Source organism: Lactuca serriola, chromosome 1, assembly GCF_051521515.1.
Source record: "Lactuca serriola cultivar US96UC23 chromosome 1, Lser_US96UC23_V15, whole genome shotgun sequence".
In the NCBI taxonomy this organism is placed as follows: domain Eukaryota; kingdom Viridiplantae; phylum Streptophyta; class Magnoliopsida; order Asterales; family Asteraceae; genus Lactuca; species Lactuca serriola.
In genome coordinates this window covers 128,053,485-128,071,269 of record NC_136408.1, presented here as the reverse complement: position 1 = coordinate 128,071,269, position 17,785 = coordinate 128,053,485, and the positions used below count along the sequence as shown (strand labels likewise).

At 33.6% G+C, this 17,785-nt stretch overlaps 1 protein-coding gene across 1 annotated transcript; it reads right to left on the bottom strand.

The window, feature by feature from the left end:
- Window positions 1-2,472: 2,472 nt before the first annotated feature.
- Window positions 2,473-7,739, bottom strand: LOC145098502 (heat shock cognate 70 kDa protein-like). Its single transcript, XM_079036138.1, has 4 exons — window positions 7,641-7,739; window positions 7,247-7,313; window positions 4,711-4,942; window positions 2,473-4,296 (listed from the first exon to the last, which is right to left on the bottom strand). Exons 3-4 carry the CDS (start codon window positions 4,922-4,924, stop codon window positions 2,654-2,656), a joined length of 1,857 nt encoding a protein of 618 aa, XP_078892264.1. The 5' UTR covers window positions 4,925-4,942; window positions 7,247-7,313; window positions 7,641-7,739; the 3' UTR covers window positions 2,473-2,653.
- Window positions 7,740-17,785: the final 10,046 nt, after the last annotated feature.

Here is a 17,785-nt window from a genome sequence, read left to right as displayed (position 1 = left end):
GGAGTCTTTGAAAATTGGTATTCATAAGATTTCAAACCTTGAAAATGAATGCAATCACACATATAGGTACACAATTGTTAGGCCCATTGCATAGAATACGTGAAAAGAAATCAACATGGTCCTTCAAAGTTATTGAAACAAAGAACCAAAGAAGATTAAATTAAAAAATTTGTTATGGATATGGTTATTGTATGGATTTAATTATTGGACAACACGCCACAATTTTAAGGATGGAAAAGATAAATAATGAATTACTGGACTATATCCATAAAAACATAATAGATTCAGAAAAAATGAGTTGCTCAAAAAAGTTTTTCTTTATTCTTTTTAATTGGTTTGTTTTTAGAATAAGCAAGAAATTATCGGCCAATTGGGTTGATTAGTTAAAAAACACAATTATGACTATATTGATGTAATATATTGTTTTCTTTCTAGCTGGTTGCAAGTTTAAATTTGAAATCTTTAATGTTAGTGATTAGGGTTTAGTTTAGGCCTAAGCTCTTTAGGGTTTAGATTAGGTCTCTTATGTAACCCTATTTATATTTATATGAGGTTTAACCTCACTATTTATCAATGAATCAATCTTTTTATCTTACATAGTATCAGAGCTCTAGGTTAAACTCTTACTTCTGACCATAACCCGTAGCCGCCGCCCTCCACCTCCGACGACCTTCTCTAATAGTCGTCAGAGGCGTCGTCATTATTTTCCTTATTTTTCCGTTTCTTCTCTTCTCCGCCTAAATAATAAAACAGTCGGATAGAACCAAACCAGAGCCCTTTCATCGGCTTCTTCTATTGCCTCGTCTACTTCTGCCTCCTCACCTTCCGACCCCTCCTCGGTTGGCCACTTCTTCAAATCTCTTTTCCGATTCAGCCCCTTCGGATGTTGCAGCTGCCTCTCTCCCATGGCACATTCTAAACGGATTTGATATGTAGTCATTTCATTCTCTATCAACATTGCAGTCGCCGATTTCGCCGGAATTGGCTCCATCCGCCGCAGCTCGAGCCCTCTTTCTTTCTCGTTGCCTTTCTCCAGACTCCTCTGCCACCAGTTGCATGATCGTCGCCGCTCCTCTCTTCTTATACAAAGGAACCGCTGCTGGCCGTCACTTCTTCTCTCTCCTTCTCTAACAAGCAGTTGTTAGCCGTCATCGTTAGAGCTTTGTCACCGCCGTTGCCACCGTCTTCATTTATGTTATGTTTTATGTTTTTGTTTTTCCAGTTAAATCGTCTCCTTCGGATCATAATGCGGGGGGATGTTAGTGATTAGGGTTTAGTTTAGGCCCAAGCCCTGTAGAATTTAGATTAGGTCTCTTATGTAACCTTATTTATACGAGGTTTAACCTCATTATTTATCAATGAAACAATCGATTATCTTACATTTAAGTTGTTAAAAAAACTATGATTATTACAACTTAACATAAGCACATCCAAACATCATCGAGTGCTTAAAAAGATAAATGTAGAATATTGGAACAATCAGACTGCCCTTTAGAAAGTAATTTTATCTTACTAATATAATTGTCAAGATCTTAAAACTGATATATGTTCATGAAAACTAATTTAATTATGATTTATATATTTACGTGAAGTTTATGTACTTGCTTAAACTATTTTGAAAAATCTTCTAAGAGAAGGATTTAATACATCTATCACAACTACAGGAGCCACCCTACCCAATTGATTCTCATGGACAATATGTCGAACACCTGGTGTGCCTCTGTTCCATCAACCCACAAAAAAATATCAAAAGCAAGGACAACACCAAAACGAAGATATACAACAAATCCAATTAAAAGCTGCATAGACAGATGAATATTAAATTCGTTATATGTAACATAAACTACTTATAGATTAGCAACGACATGGTTCCAAAATTTGATAAGAGTGATCATGATTGGCAGACTTGCTCATATTCAGGAGGCATTAGTTTTGGCAAGATCTGAAACAAACCCAGATAAATTTTAACTTGAAAAGTACAAAATTTAAGCATAAAGTATAATTTATTAAGTCATATTTACCTTGATTCATCGGTTGAACTATAACTCCAATATTGGTGGACATCCGTGATCATTATTTAATTGGATGAAATCCATAAACACGCACTGTTTTCCTCTTGCCCACCCAAAATTCATGCAATGAAAAACCGCAAATTACCCACAATTACAAGTTTGAATCTTACAATAAAATCAAGTCAACGATGACCACACAATCCTACTCATTCTCTCATCTCTCCCCTGTGTCTCTCTCGTTGTTCTTCACCACGCTTCTGATCTCCACTCCAGATCATGGGTGTCGACGTCAACTTCAACCTCTACTTCCAATGTGGTTTGGTATTTAGATAATTTATGTAAATTAATTGTAGTGTTAGATGAAGTAATAATGAACTCATCACTATGCAGTCTATTGTTTCACTTCATTTAGTTACAATCATTAATTTCTTATTCTCAGTTAACACCAGACAATCTTACAAAAGTTGAAATAACTTTACTAACTCATATAAAATTAAAAGTACAAATAGAAAAAACATCGACAACAATCATACGAGTATTCACACATACAAATTCAAATCTCAACACTCAATGTCGAACAATGTCCAACTATTATTGAAAACAATACAAACCATAGCACATAACTTATAGTAATTCTCCACTTAGGCATGGGAAAGGATCCGAACACTTAAATTTGCTAGCTGATTTGATGCTTTCTCATACTCATCAACGTCAAGAAGCTTCCTTCCATTAACAATTTTGTGAGCTGCCTCCAAGGCTTTTTCCAATTTTTCCATGTCTTCCTTCTTGATCTTTGTCTTGCCAGATTTTTTTATGCCTTTGATTTTGCTTTTCACACTATAAATGAAATCTTCCAAGTTAGTACGTGCAACAGTCTTCTCCTTGAACTCCTCGTCGTCAAGTTTATGCCTATGCGCATCAATTATCATCTTCTTGATGTCTTCCTTTGAAAGCCTTTGCTTATCATGGCTAATTCTAACCTTCTTTTTTAGGCCAGTGGTTACTTCCTCACCTGAGCAATTTAAAATGCCATTAACATCTATGTTGAACACCACTTTTACCTTTGACTTGCCTTTTGGTCCGCGTGGGACTGGGACTTGAAATTTTCCCAACCAATTATTATCTATAGACCTAAATCTCTCACCCTGATAGACATTGAAAGTTATAACTGTTTGGTTATCCTCTGACGTGACATAATCTCTTTCCTTGGTCGTCGGTTTTGGGGTATTTCTTTTAACTATAACACTTAGTGAGCCATCATGCACGTTTACACCAAGTGACAATGGGATGACATCAATGAGATGCAATTTGTTCACTTGTAGACTTGTATTGCCACTCAACTTTGCAGCAAGAACAGACGCCCCGTGTGCAACAGCCTCATCTGCATCGATCTTCTTGCAAAGCTCTTTCCCATTGAAGAACTCTTTCAACAAATGTTGTACCTTGGGTATCCTAGTTGACCCACCAACAAGCACCACCTCATCTACATCTTTCTTATTCAAATTCGCATCATGTAAACAACTCTCTACCATCTTTATGCATTTAGTAAAGAAGTCTTGATTTAGATGTTCAAACTTTGCACGAGAAATTTTCATAGAAAAATCAACACCCTCATGCAAAGCATCAATTTCGATAATGGTTTCCGTGGCTGAAGAGAGAACTCGTTTTGATTTTTCACAAGCTGCCTTCAACCGCCCTAGTGCTTTTGTATTCCCACTCATGTCTTTTTTGTGCTTTTCATTGAATTGCTTCACGAAGTGGTTCACCATTAAGTTATCGAAGTCCTGACCACCTAAGTTAGTGTCACCCGCAACAGCTTTCACTTTAAAAGTACCTTTTTTATCAATGGTGACAAGAGAGACATCAAACGTACCACCACCCAAATCAAATATGAGCACATGTGTGTCACGAGTTATGTTCGTACTCTTGTCTAGCCCATAAGCAATTGCAGCTGAGGTAGGTTCATTGATTATTTGTAGAACATTAAGTCCTGCAACAAAACCAGCATCCTGTGTGGCTTGGCGTTGGGAATCATCAAAATAAGCTGGCACCGTGATAACGGCATCTAGCACGGTATCACCAAGGTATGCCTCTGCAGTTTCTTTTAGTTTGATAAGAACCATGGATGAAATCTCTTCAGCGAAAAACTCCCTCTTTTCACCCTTGTATTCGAGTGCAATCTTTGGGATGTTGTTAGCCCCTTGAATAACTTGAAAAGGCCATAACTTCATGTTTTGTTGAAGTTTGGGATCATTGAATCTTCTTCCAATCATTCTTTTCGCATCTGAAGATCAACTAAGTATGTAATCGCCAACGAAAAGTAACGACTCTTCTAAAAAATCTAAAGGTGCTTTTGGTTGTAGAAAACTGTTTTTATTTTCCAAGAAAATGTTTTTAGAAAAATGAGTTGAGTTTTCATTTTCGGTTTTTCAATGAAAATTTTAGAAAATGTGTTTTGTTGGAGCCGATAGAGTTTTCATTTTCCATCTTAGCAATTTAGAAAACTTTGAATAACTATAAAAATCATTTTTCTAATTTACATACAATTTGGAAAACTGAAAATTTTCATTTTCTTGGAAAACTTTTGAAAACGGAATCAACGGAAGGCGTTTTGAAAATTTTCATAAAAAACTAGAAAATTTTCCTCAACTAAACACACTCTAAGTGTTTTAAAAGGCTAAAGGTATATAATACAAACCGTAAATCGTGGAGAAAGGGTGTGAACCCAACTTGTTCTTAGCACCTTCACCTATTACACGTCCTACATCGGTGAATGATACACAAGATGGCATAGTCCTATTCCCTTGATCATTGGGTATGATCTCAACCCGGTCATTTAGCCAAACACCCACACAACAATATGTTGTACCAAGATCAATACCAATTGCAGGTGCAATACCATATCCAGCCATTATACTTTAAAGTCAAACCTGCAATATTCATGAAACAAGTGACCATTATTCATTTTTGATTTTCAATCTTTATATTCATGTAACTTCCAAACTATTTGTATTTACCCAAAATAAACACTTTCCATCCCAAAAATAAAAACAAAACAAAACAAAAAAACAAAAACAATTACATCAAAAAAATTTAGTTGTTGGCAATGTTACAAAGATTCATCTTAAGTTTCGTTTTTAGTTATTTAAGTTTCGGGAAAAACATTTCACTTGCGATATCCATACAAAATTTCACTTATTTTATAGTTTTTTACTATTTCATTAACCACTCATAACTATTTAATATCATTGGAGTTTTAGTTTTTGACCAAATAAGGTTGCGTTTAGTTACGGAAAAACAATTTTCATTTTTCGTTTTTTGTTTTCCCTTTTCGATTTTTGTTTTCCGTTTTCATTTTTCATTGAAAAATTTAGAAAACGCGTTTAGTTAAACTTATTCATTTTTCATTTTCAGTTTTAAAAAATTAGAAAACGTGTTTAGATGTGTATTTTTCTATCAGTTTTCATTTTTTGAAAACGGTAGCGGTGGTAGGGTGTGGGTGGGGGGCGGTGACGGTAGCGGGTCGGTGGCGGTGGTGGTGATGACAGGCGATGGTGGTGACGGCGACAATTGTGTCATTGGTGGTGATGGTGGCGGCAGCTATGGTGGTGGTGCTAGTGACGGGTTAGTGGTGGTGGTGGTGATGGTGATGGTAGGTTGGTGATTATAGTGGTTGTGTTGGGTGGATGGGGATGTGAGTGTGTGTTTGTGTATGTATGTGTGTGTTTGTGGGGGTAGGTGTGGGTTTGTGTGTTTGTGGGTGTGTATCTGTGAGGGTGGGGGTGGGGGTAAGTGTGGGTTTGTGTGTGTGTGTGGGTGTGTGTTTGTGGGGGTGTGGGTGGGTATATGTGTGAGTGTGTTTATGTGTGTGTGGGTGGGTTGGTGGGTATGTATATATGTGTGTATGTTTCTGGGTGGGTGGGTATGTATGTGTGTGTGTGTGTTTGTGGGTGGGTGTGTGTGTTTGTTGGTTGGTGTGTGTGTGTGTGTGTGTGCGGGTGGGTGTGTGTGTTGGTGGGTGGGTATGTATGTGTGTGTGTTTGTGGATTGGTGTGTGTGTGTGTGTGTGCGGGTGGGTGTGTGTGAGGGTGAGTATGTATGTGTGTGTGTGGGGGGGGGGGGGGTAGGGGGTGTTAAGGTGGGGGTAAGTAGAGGTGGATGGGGTGGGAGTGGATGTGCGTTTATATTTTAGAAAAATTTTGGAATTAGAAAAATGTGGAAAACAATGATTATCAGTTTTCAAAAAATTTCAAACTTCTTTGTAATCTTAGAAAACGGAAAATGAAAAATAGACGAACTAAACGCGTTTTCAAAATTTTCATTTTTCTTGGAAAATTTTTCCGAAAACGGCCCATTTTTCCGCAACTAAACGCACCCTAAGTGTTTTTTTTTTTTTTTTTTTTTTTTAATATTTCCCATACAAGTATCGTTTTAAACTTATTTACCAAACAAGGGTAAATACATGTGTTTAGCAATCAACAAAAAGAAAAACCTATTGTGCCCTACTTCTATTGTTGAACGGACGCAGAAACAACGTCGAAAGAAAACTACACTAACCATCGGCTGCCTTAGCCGCCTGCACCTCCATCTTGGGCCACAGTTCCAGCCGGCGACTCCACCTCTGGCCACACCATACGGCGACTCCTCCTCCTCCGTCCACTCCTCCAGTCGGCGATTCCATCTCATATTCAAATTTTGAAATCCATCTCAGCTTCGATTTTGTATTTTCGTCTTTGATTTATGCCTTGTTTTGGTTTACTGAATACATATTGTTGAAAGTTGTCTTCATTTTACAAGATTCTCATTTGATTAGGTGGTGATTTCAAACTTCTTGTTTGCTACTGGGTGATTTATACTGAGTGGTCAAATATCTATAATGTTTTACACATCTAACCTCTTCATCTTTAATCATATTTTATTTTTAGCCCCTTATTAGATTCTAATTTTAAATATTTTATGTTTCTTTAGATTCTTAATTATTCACTGAATATATATGCTCGCAGCACACAAAATGTTTTTTGTTGATTTGTTTTTTACCAGCGATTGAGCTTATTAAGCAGTGTGTTATGAAAACCGGGTTGACGCGGAAATTGACCCATTACTGAATCTATATACGGGGTCAACTTAATATTTTGGTTTAAAACATTGATTAATGATTACATGTGTATGTGAGATAGAGAGAAAGAGAGAATTTAGCATAAAATCTTATTACTATATTTGAGTTGAAGACTAACCGTTTATTTTGTGGTTGATCGTGGTTGATCACTCGTGTTCGTGTGTATCTCTTATAGTCTTATTTTCCTGCATTTACATTAATTAGAAACACGACCAAGAACACATTAAAGTCGAATCCTTTTGGATTCAAATTTTGAGCCGACTCCTTTTGTTTCAGAATAAATTATCCACAAACTAAGAAAATAAGTCATGTATTTTATATGATTTCGTACATATATATGTCATTCGTATGAGCCAAGTAAATTCTGTATTTTTTTAGCAAGCAAATTGACTTAAAAAGTATATATTAAAGATTACAACATGAGACAAGTCTAATAAAATTTACAGATAAGAAACGATAAGAAACGATAGTATATAATACTAATTTGTATGAATGTATATAATACTACTTACCTTTTCCGAATAAATGTATGAATCCTCTCCTGCGCGTCCCTTCATTTATATATGGACTTTATATATTCATACCAATTTCAAAATTATATTTCTTTCCTTTTCTATTATTTTACAATATTTAAAGACTTGGAATTCGTCGTATAATATCCGAGAGTATTAAAAGACTTGGTGGGAAATACCCACTTGGTTTTGTGAATTATTGAGTTTTAACCAAATAAATGTTTTTGAAAAGTATCTAGATATATTTTAGGATTTCTTAGCGATTTAGTATAAGAAAAAAATGGTCTATCCTTTCATATTCTTCTTTCACACGTTTATACGAACAAAAAATGTATGTTTTTTTTTTCTTATTCACTGAATTCTTTATTGTTTTTCTTATTCCCTGAATTCTTTTTTTTTTTTTTTTTTTTTTTCTTTTTGAGTTTCTGTTATTAAGGTTTATTAATTTATTTTACAAAGACCATTATAACCAATAATTTTATGTAGAGCCCATAAAAATCAACCCAACTACAAACCCAACCCAAAATTAGTAGGTTGAATTATTCAAGTGGTTTAATTTAAATTAGCCAATCCATCTAAACCATTAATTAAATATGTTGGGTGGTGTAAAAATTATCAATTTATTTTCAACTCATCAACTCATTTAACTTAAATATATATATTAATTTAATAATAATTTTTAAATATTATAATATATTATTCTAAGTATTAACTTAGAAAATATAATATTGTATTATTATTTATTTTTAAAAGGATGTAGTCCTACTTGTTATCTTTTTTTATTTATTTTTTTTTATTTTTTTACATTGACTACACTAATCAGTCACCAATATCATTTTGAAATTAAACATTTTTAAAGTTATTTGAATATTTATTTATATTTGTGAATTGGGAATGTGTCTTTGTTGTACTTTAAAATTTTATTTAAGTTTGGAAATAATTTAAATGGTGTAAATTTTATTTAATTTATTTTTATTTTTTTATTTTTAATGGATTGACCCAAGTTTATCTTATTTATTTAATAGGTTGGGTTAAAACTATATAAACAGGTCATTTGATGACAAACCATTTATCTAAAAGGTTGGATTGAATTGAAAATATCAACTCATTTAAATAAAAAGGTTGTATTTGGTTGAAATCTTCGATCCAATTAATAAATGGTTTGAACCCAAATTCAACCAGATCGACCTATTGCAAGCTTTAATTTTATGAATCTTAACCAACAAAAGCTTCTTACAAAAGCCAACAATTTTTTTAAATATAAAATAAAAAGCACCATCTTAAATTTTAAAAATCCATAGTTACAATATTTTAAGTTCCAAATCAAGAATCGTTTCTCACAAAAGAAATAAAAGAGATTCAAAATAACTTGACTATATATATATATATATATATATATATATATATATATATATATATATATATATATATATATATATATATATATATATATATATATTAGCCAGGGTAAATAAAGACATTCGATATTATTTTTTGTTTGGTTAACCGGTAAGACACAATATCTTATTTTTTATCTTTATTTTTGCGAATAGTGCTTATCGAATCAAGTCATGCCAAACATTTTTTTTTTAATTGTATTTTGTGTTTTGTAAGAACAAATTGTTGGTTTTATACTTAAAATATGGTAACTATGAATTTTATTTTTAAGATGGTGTTTGGACATATATGAATGTTGTCTTATCCCAACATTTACTAATTTTTGAAAATATTGTCGAGCATTCATTTCCTTGGTTTTCTTTTCGAAACTCTAAGGGTAGGATTCGTAGATTTTGTGGTTGGAAAATCCAATCATACCTTAATTTTATATTTTGTGAGCCTCTTGTTAGCTTTTGTTCTTGTTATAAAAGTTTGATGTTGTTAAAAAAAAATTAAATTTGATTTCTCTAACCGTGTATTTTTTCTATCTACACATTAAATGGTGCAAACTTATATTTTACTAGACAAATGTTTGCGCATTGTGCATAAGCCTATATAGTTGAAATATTTACAAATATATGTTTTTTTTAAATACAACAATAATATTATTGTTAAATTTGATATAATAATTCGTATACTAAGTTGATATAATATTTTGTTTATTTTGAATTATATTATTATATATACATCTACTAAAACTACATAATCTTAATATTTTGAATGATCTCTTCATACGAGTTACTCATGAACAAAATAATGTTATTTATAGTTGTTGTCATTGTTGATTAATTTTTTAAAACTTATCTGCTTAACATTTTAATTTTTATCATTGTAATTATTTAAAACATCAAACAATTTTTTTTTTCATTTTAAAGTTGAAAATATAATCATTTATATAGAGTTATTTTTAACTATTGTTATTGTAAGTTGTTTTAAGCTACTTATTTGAAAACTTGTAACGATTATAAAAATATCTTTTGGAAATATTTTAGTTAAATTGATATTATAATTTAGTTTTTGCATTTAACACTAAAATTTATCACTTTTAACTATTCACAAAATATTCTTTGAGTTTTTTAAGTGGAACTGAAATTTATATTGAAGTTGACCATGTAATGTTATATTTAAATTAACAATTTAAGTATTTTGTCCAAACTGTTCAAAAGTTGTAGATTTAAATTGATAATGGTTTACATACAACAACATATTAAATCTAATAAATTAAGTATAATATGTTAAAAGTTAAAAATATAACTTTATAAGTAGAAGTTAAAATATTATTTTAATATTAAAATTTAGTTTATTTGTGATTACACTTTAGGTTTGATACTTATTAACCTTATTAACCAAATTATAATCATTATTTGTAACAACCCAAATTTTTACAAGGAAATTTTTTGTTTTAATTAATCAGACTAAATACATATTTCATAGATTTCCAAAACATTTGTTTCCAATTCACAATTATTACATCATTATTGTCCTTTTTGAAAACATCAGAGAGTCCCAAACATCCAAAAGAGAGGTAGAGTACACGCCACGTCATCACGCCTTGCCCTTGCCCTTAGGCTCCGAAGTACCTGAAACAATCAACAACCTGTAAGCGAAATGCTTAGTGAGTTTCCCGGAGCATACCACACACACAATCCACATATCACACATCCTGTTAGCTAATAAAGCTACACACATATCACATAAGCCATGCATACATAAACCTGTAACGGTGCCATGGGCTACCCTACATGGTCCTTACCTAGGACTGCCATGGGCTCCTCCACATTGTCTTACATCTAATGCCATGGGCTACCCCACATGGACTGCCATGGCTACCCCTCTTGTTCTTACATCCAATGCCATGAGCTTTCCCTGGGGTCTTCATACTGATGGGTTTTATGCATAAGAACAATCCTATGTGCTCATACAAACGCTAATGCTTGGATCTAGGTTTCTCTATTGTACATGCTTTGAATCCAAGACTAACAAACTTAGATCTAACATATTATAAACTGAATTAGGGTTTATAGAATTACCTTTGATTGTTATATAGCAATAACAATCAAATCCTTGCTTGAATTGGCTTCAAAAGCTTAGTGCCTCAAATGCTGCACCTCTAATGGAGTCACAAACACCTTATGCAACTTGGATGAAGAGGAGAAGAGGAGAGGCTGCCCAAAAACGGCTGGAAACCCTAATGGAAGACTTGTCCACGTTTTTGGGGCATAGGGGCCCTTTATATACATGTAGGCTATTAGGGTTTACAACTAGGAAACCCTAATTTGACTGCTTAGGCCCTAAGCAGCCCATGGACTCCTTAAACATATCCCTTGGACGATTTCTAATGGGCTTCCCATAGAATTCGTCCAACCTATATATTATTAGGTGATCCATAGCCCAATTATAATTATCTTATAATTACAACTTTAGTCCCCTAAGTTTAATTAATCTCTTTTAGCCACAAAATTAATTATCAATTAATTCTTGACTAATATTAATTAAACAATATGATTTCTCCTTTAATATATTATTCTCATAATATATCAATAAATCATATTTAAACCTTTCTCTCCTTAAATCATCCTACATATTGCTATGGTGAAGGCAACCCAAAAGGACCATGCTCATAATCGGATCAAGTACATACCAAAATAGTTATGGACTTAGACACTAATCCAACAATCTCCCACTTGGATAAGTCTAATAACTATTTTCCGTACGACTTCAGAACCTGATCAGCAATCGTAGCTTTCAAAAGCCGCTGTCAACTCTGATCTTATCAGATAGCGTGTCCTCTAGATAAGGGATTATATATTCCTCCATTCTCAAGATATCGTATAGACATAAGACATGAATTTCAATCATTCTCTCTATACTATTTCCCGACTTCCGATTTATGACGACTGACAACAGACTACAATTGAACACATCAACTTAGTCTCGGCTTGGCCAAGCGCTTAGGTGTCATCACTAAATCATCAAGAGGCCCAATGATATCGCTTTTATCCTACTTTGGGTAAAAGGAATGGATAAACTTCGACTCAAATGCTCGCTTGCATTTATTGATCGAGTCACACACAACAATAAGTTTTATAACACCAAGTTACTGGTGCGTTTACTTATTATCAATGTGTAACCGACCAACAAATAACAACTCACACGTCTCGGTTTCAAGAATATACAATATTATCGTCTCACTAATCACTTGTGATAAAACCATGAAGTGATCCAAGTGAGCGTGGGTTTAATCCAATACTTTAATCTTATCAAAGCACTCATGAACTCTGCAGCAAACTTGTGCTATGTCTAAACACTTCGGGCAATCTACAGACAGATTCATGACAGTCTTCCTTCATACTTACTCCCAACGTATGACTGACTGTGGATGTTTGAACAACCTAGTTATTCTGGAAGTCAAAACATGCAAATTGAAACATAACAATAATACTTACTCCTATATGGCCTCAAACTTGTGAGAGTAAATAAAACACTTCTATTTAACCACCATATTGATTACTCTTTATTATTGTTTACTGTTTCAGAAAATCAACTTATTACTCGAATTACAACAATAGCTATCCCATACACAAAGCATGCACACTATGTTTCCTATGGTCCTTACTTTGTGAAATAGATCAATTGAAAAACCTTTTTTTTTAATGATGCTCATTTCACAATTTCCCAATCCTTATCATTAGTGTAAGAACACAAGGTTCTTTGCTACTATTAGAAAATGCTAGATTTTAACATTTTACGCAACGATCCTTTCGTAAAGTCATAGCACAAAAGTCACCAAGACTTGGCCAACGAAATTACAAAGTACTTTCTTTGAAATTGTTACTAGACAATTCCATAGACGTGAAGTCTCACATTCAAGGTACATTCCTTTGAATATCCTTCTTGCATAAAAGTTTCTAATCTAGGCATAGACTCTCAATATCCAACTCCCAATGTGGAAACGTTTCCACATTTGCCATATGATAACTCATTCTTAATAGAATCTTATCTATTCATAATAATGTCGATATGGTCCATCCAATACCATACTTCCAACTACTCACAAGCGACCAATCCTCAGCGAACTTTGGATCGTCCTTTGATAGTTGTTCAATTATTTTAGTCAAAACCAATTCTAGTCCTTTTTCCCTCTTAATGCGCTAGACATTTGGAAAGTTTTAGAATGGTAAAATATTATAGCATTTGCAATCGATCCTATACCCGAAGCATATGGGGCACGATGCATAATGTCTTACATAAAGATATTTTACCAATCTTTTGCCATAATATTTTATGTGTCATGTTCTCACAATTCGAACTATGAAGAGGGATGTCGTAATCATAATCGAATTTTAAGAACACAAAACGTATCCTTTGACTGAAAATATTAAAATTTCTCAATCTAAGCTTTAGATTTAAAACGAAGTATAATATTCTCTCCCTTAATTATAGCAAAACAACTTTTCAACCCATGCAACTCTGCAAATGGAACCTTTGTTTTTCTATAATTAATATTGCTAACTTGCAATACTCGCCATAATAATCATACAAGCATAACATTTATGCTCCCACTATCCTGATGATTATCATATAAACATAACATTTATGCTCCTACTAGCTTTGACATGTATTCAGAAAACAAATGAACTTCCAGAAAACAATGCCAATTGAATTTCTGAAATTCATATTTCTAATACCAGATGCTTCGATAAGCCTACACCTTTGCCTAAGATAGCTCATATGTGTGTTTAAACAATTTGGAATTTATGTTACTAAGTTCCAAATGTTCAAACTAATTGCCAAATCTCACAATTCGAACTATGGAAAGGGATGCCGTAACCATAATCGAATGTGAGAATACAATTTTCACAATCGCTATCTTCTTAAAACCTCTCTTAGTGAAAGTATTTCCTCACAGTCATTTTCATGAAGGAGGGAATCTTATGACACTTAGATTTTATGGTGTATGAGCTCCTATCCATGTGAATTTGCCAAAACCAAGGTTTGCGACAAATCCAAACTCATATGGACTGAACTTTGTTAATCTTGATTTCTTGCCCTATGGTAACAAGAGTGCCCACCATGTCTTCCAAGTAGCTTAGTAACTTGTCCTTACACATCAATGTACATTCCATCGACTAAGGCTCTAGTATGCATTCAAATGAGAACTCATAGAACTCACATACGCAATTAACTTAATTGGAATGGCACAGAAAACAAGATAATATCAGTGCGACAGGTTGTAAACCTCAAGTCGTGTGCTAGTGATGATCGATAAGGTTTATTCTTGATTTGTTCTTGAAACTTTTCAAGACCATTAAGACTCCCACTGACTCCTTGACATATAAGATTCTCTTGTCAAGAAACATTTCTTGACAAAGCAAATATTCAAGAGTTAGTGTAGTTCTTATCAAGACAAAACACTTCACACAATTGGTCCTAGTTGGTCTTTGTCTTATCCAAGACAGCACAACTTACCAATTTCAAATGTGCAAGAATAAGAAAACTTTTTCCAAATTTCACATTTGATGAGTGTTATAAACCTACTTAAGACTTTTCACTCAATGTCACAATCTTGACTTTAAGACTTGATATTGGAACGAAGTATGATTAACTTATTGATTTAACCATTTCTACAATTCTTGATTCCTCTTCTTAGACATGCAATTGCACTAAGACTCACTTAGAGGATCAATTGAGACATGGTTCTTAATCATTAAGACTTATCATAAAACACAATAAAAGGTACTCTCCCTTCTTCTTAGGATGGAGAAACTTTTATCTTTCTGCCTTCTTGATTCTTCTTATTGTTCTGCTATTGATTGAAACTATTTCAGTTAACTCAGAATTATACTCAATCTTATAAGTATAACCATATTTACTAAACTTTAGTAAATCATGACAAATATCTTTGTCACTCTTGTGGTAGACTTGATCAACGTACGACCTAGTGTACTCGATCTCCTAGTCCTTCAATTGACACTTTGCCAAAGAATTAGTCTAAGTTTCCCAAATGTGAAAGTTTTTCATTCATCATACAATACACATTGCATGATTCCAAGTTTCTGTCCACTTGAAACTTGGGCGATGAGAAACTCTCCCTATTTGGTAAATTTTTTGACATTTCCACAAATAACATAATTAAGAATCAAATCCATTTTGCTAATAATAGAAGTACACAAACATCAATTTTTCATATATTTCATTGCAAGGATAAACAAATAAGATAAAAACCAAAATTCATTTTATTGCGGAAATTTTTTTTTCCTTACAATGCAATTCAATTGAAAACTATGTTATTACGTATTTCTTAACAATCTATTCTAACTCCAAGTAGTAGCTCAAGAATCCATTCTTCAAGTAATGCAATCGAAATCCATTTCTTCATGATTAGATTCAGCTCACTTCTTTTCTCAAGCTTCCTATCTTTTCTTCGATCCTACAAAACATCAAAATGCAATCTTATCACATCATGTATTAAGAATCTAGAATAGGAACTTAAAAGAGTTAGATAATGGACTTAACCTAAAGTAGAGCCATACGTCTTGACTCTCCCATCTCTTAGATCTCTCAGGTAGTTAGGGCAGCTTCGTCTCCAATGCCCCTTCTCTTGGCAATAAAAGCAAATGGACTCCTTTGGCACAGCACATCGGATAATCACAGGCTTAGTTCTTTCTGGACTTCCAATGTTGCCAGTGTCCATTGAAGTTTGGGAGTTTGATTCACTAGACAAATTTGCTTGACCAGCACGCCAAATCATTGCTGATTCTGCAGCTATAAGCAAATAGGTGAGATCAATTAGGGTCACGTCGTGGTCCATCATATAGTACTCTCTAAAAAACTCACTATATGATTCAGAAAGTGACTGAAGAACCCAGTCAACAGCCAACTCACTTGAAATCTCGACACCCAACATGCTTAACCTATCAATGTGTGACTTCATCTCTAAGACGTGTGCACACACAGGTTTCCCATCTTCGTGTTTACTCGCCAAAAGGGCTTGAGTGAGCTTGAACTTTTCAAGCCTTTGAACTTGTAGGTCAGGGAGAACAATTGGAGGAGGTGGAGGAAGTGAAGCATGACTCTCATTTCCTTGATCATATCTCGGAACGTCATCTTCATTTGGAAAGCTTGTTCCAAAGGATTTTGGAAGACCATTGTAAGATGTAGACATCTACAAAACGGGAGAAAATTCAAGTTATGTTGATTAGAATTCTTGATGTAACACCCAAATGAAACATCAAGCTAGGATCCAACACAATACTCTACAACCTAGAAGAGGGATGCCGTAATCTAGTTGCAGAATATCTGAAGGTAGGTAAATGAGGATTTACCAATTTCCACCATGAAAAACGAAAAGGAAGTTTAAGTTTTAAATGAATTGAAACTCCTAGATCTTTTGAGATTCATTGAACTTTTCAATGGCATGTTTAATCTCGATTATGCCCTACTATTTGTGACTGGGATGCCGAGGATCACAAACAAGGTGTGAATAACCATACGAATCACGTGGTGCACCCAATGCTACTATCACCTAATCAATGTGCCGGTTAGCCACACACGCTCCATTGATCTATGATAAGCATCGAGCCACCCTTCGCCACCAATGTCATCCCCAAATTAGTGTGCCGGTTAACCACACACGCTCCACTAACGTTTGACAAGGGTACGAAGTGTAATTCCATGGGTTAGCATACAATATCACATTTTGCCTAAAGTAACTATGATTTGGGAATTTGAAAAAGCATTTAGTTACTTTGTACTTCATTATACTTATAATGGAAGGTTTCTGTCCTATCCTACCCGTTCGGCTAACGACCCTCCACTAGTCAAGAGTGCGGTGGGTAAGAGTGGATACCCATTCAATCGCCATTATATAGGCAATTTCCTTAAACACCCCTTATAGACCAGCTTCGTGAATGAGGCCTACTAACGGTAAGACTGACTGTTTACTCATACATATATATAATATTAGACTTTTAATGTTATATATAGTATAGGGTGTATTTTACACTTTTAAAATACTAGGTGGTTTAATTTAGTAAAATTATACTTTTAATTTAATTAAATGTAAACCAAAACTTAATGGGTTTATGAAATCACTTTTAATTATACACTTTAATTAATTAATAAATCATAAGGGTGTGATTTGAACTTTTCAAATTACTAGGGTTTTAGAATTTAACATTTCAAAATTAAACTTTTAATCAAATTTAAAATTCCAAAACTTGAGGGCAAGTTTTTGAAACATTTCAAAACATTAGGGTTTAACTTATTTAAATTTCATAAACGAAACTTTCATGTTCAAATTTAAACTATAAAACCTAAAGGGTGCAATTGAAACTTTTTCACATCACAAGGATCAAATAACAAATAATATAAGTTAAATAATTAATTTATTGATTATCTATATTTGACCTAATCTTATTTTAGTCATTAGATAATTACCAAATAACTTTAAATAATCCATATTTATCACATAAACAACTAATATTTAAAAGATTTGAAATTGTCTATTGTTTTGGCAAGGATATTCACTAATTTAAGATAAAAATCGGATTTTAACTTCAAAAAACAAATTAGGTATCAAATCCAAGTCAAAACAGCAGCAAAAACCCGGAATTCCCTCTGTCTGACCCCTGGACTCGCCGAGTCAGGGACAGACTCGCCGAGTTCTCCACTGACTCGCCGAGCCAGGTCGGGCAGAGGCCAAAAAA

What these genes read in the sequence shown, in the direction of transcription:
- LOC145098502 (XM_079036138.1), bottom strand. Translation starts at nt 4,924, where the DNA reads ATGGCTGGATATGGTATTGCACCTGCAATTGGTATTGATCTTGGTACA. An exon ending in CCCTTTCTCCACGATTTACG is followed by an intron (nt 4,297 to 4,710) that starts GTTTGTATTATA and finishes GTTGATCTTCAG; the next exon opens with ATGCGAAAAGAATGATTGGA.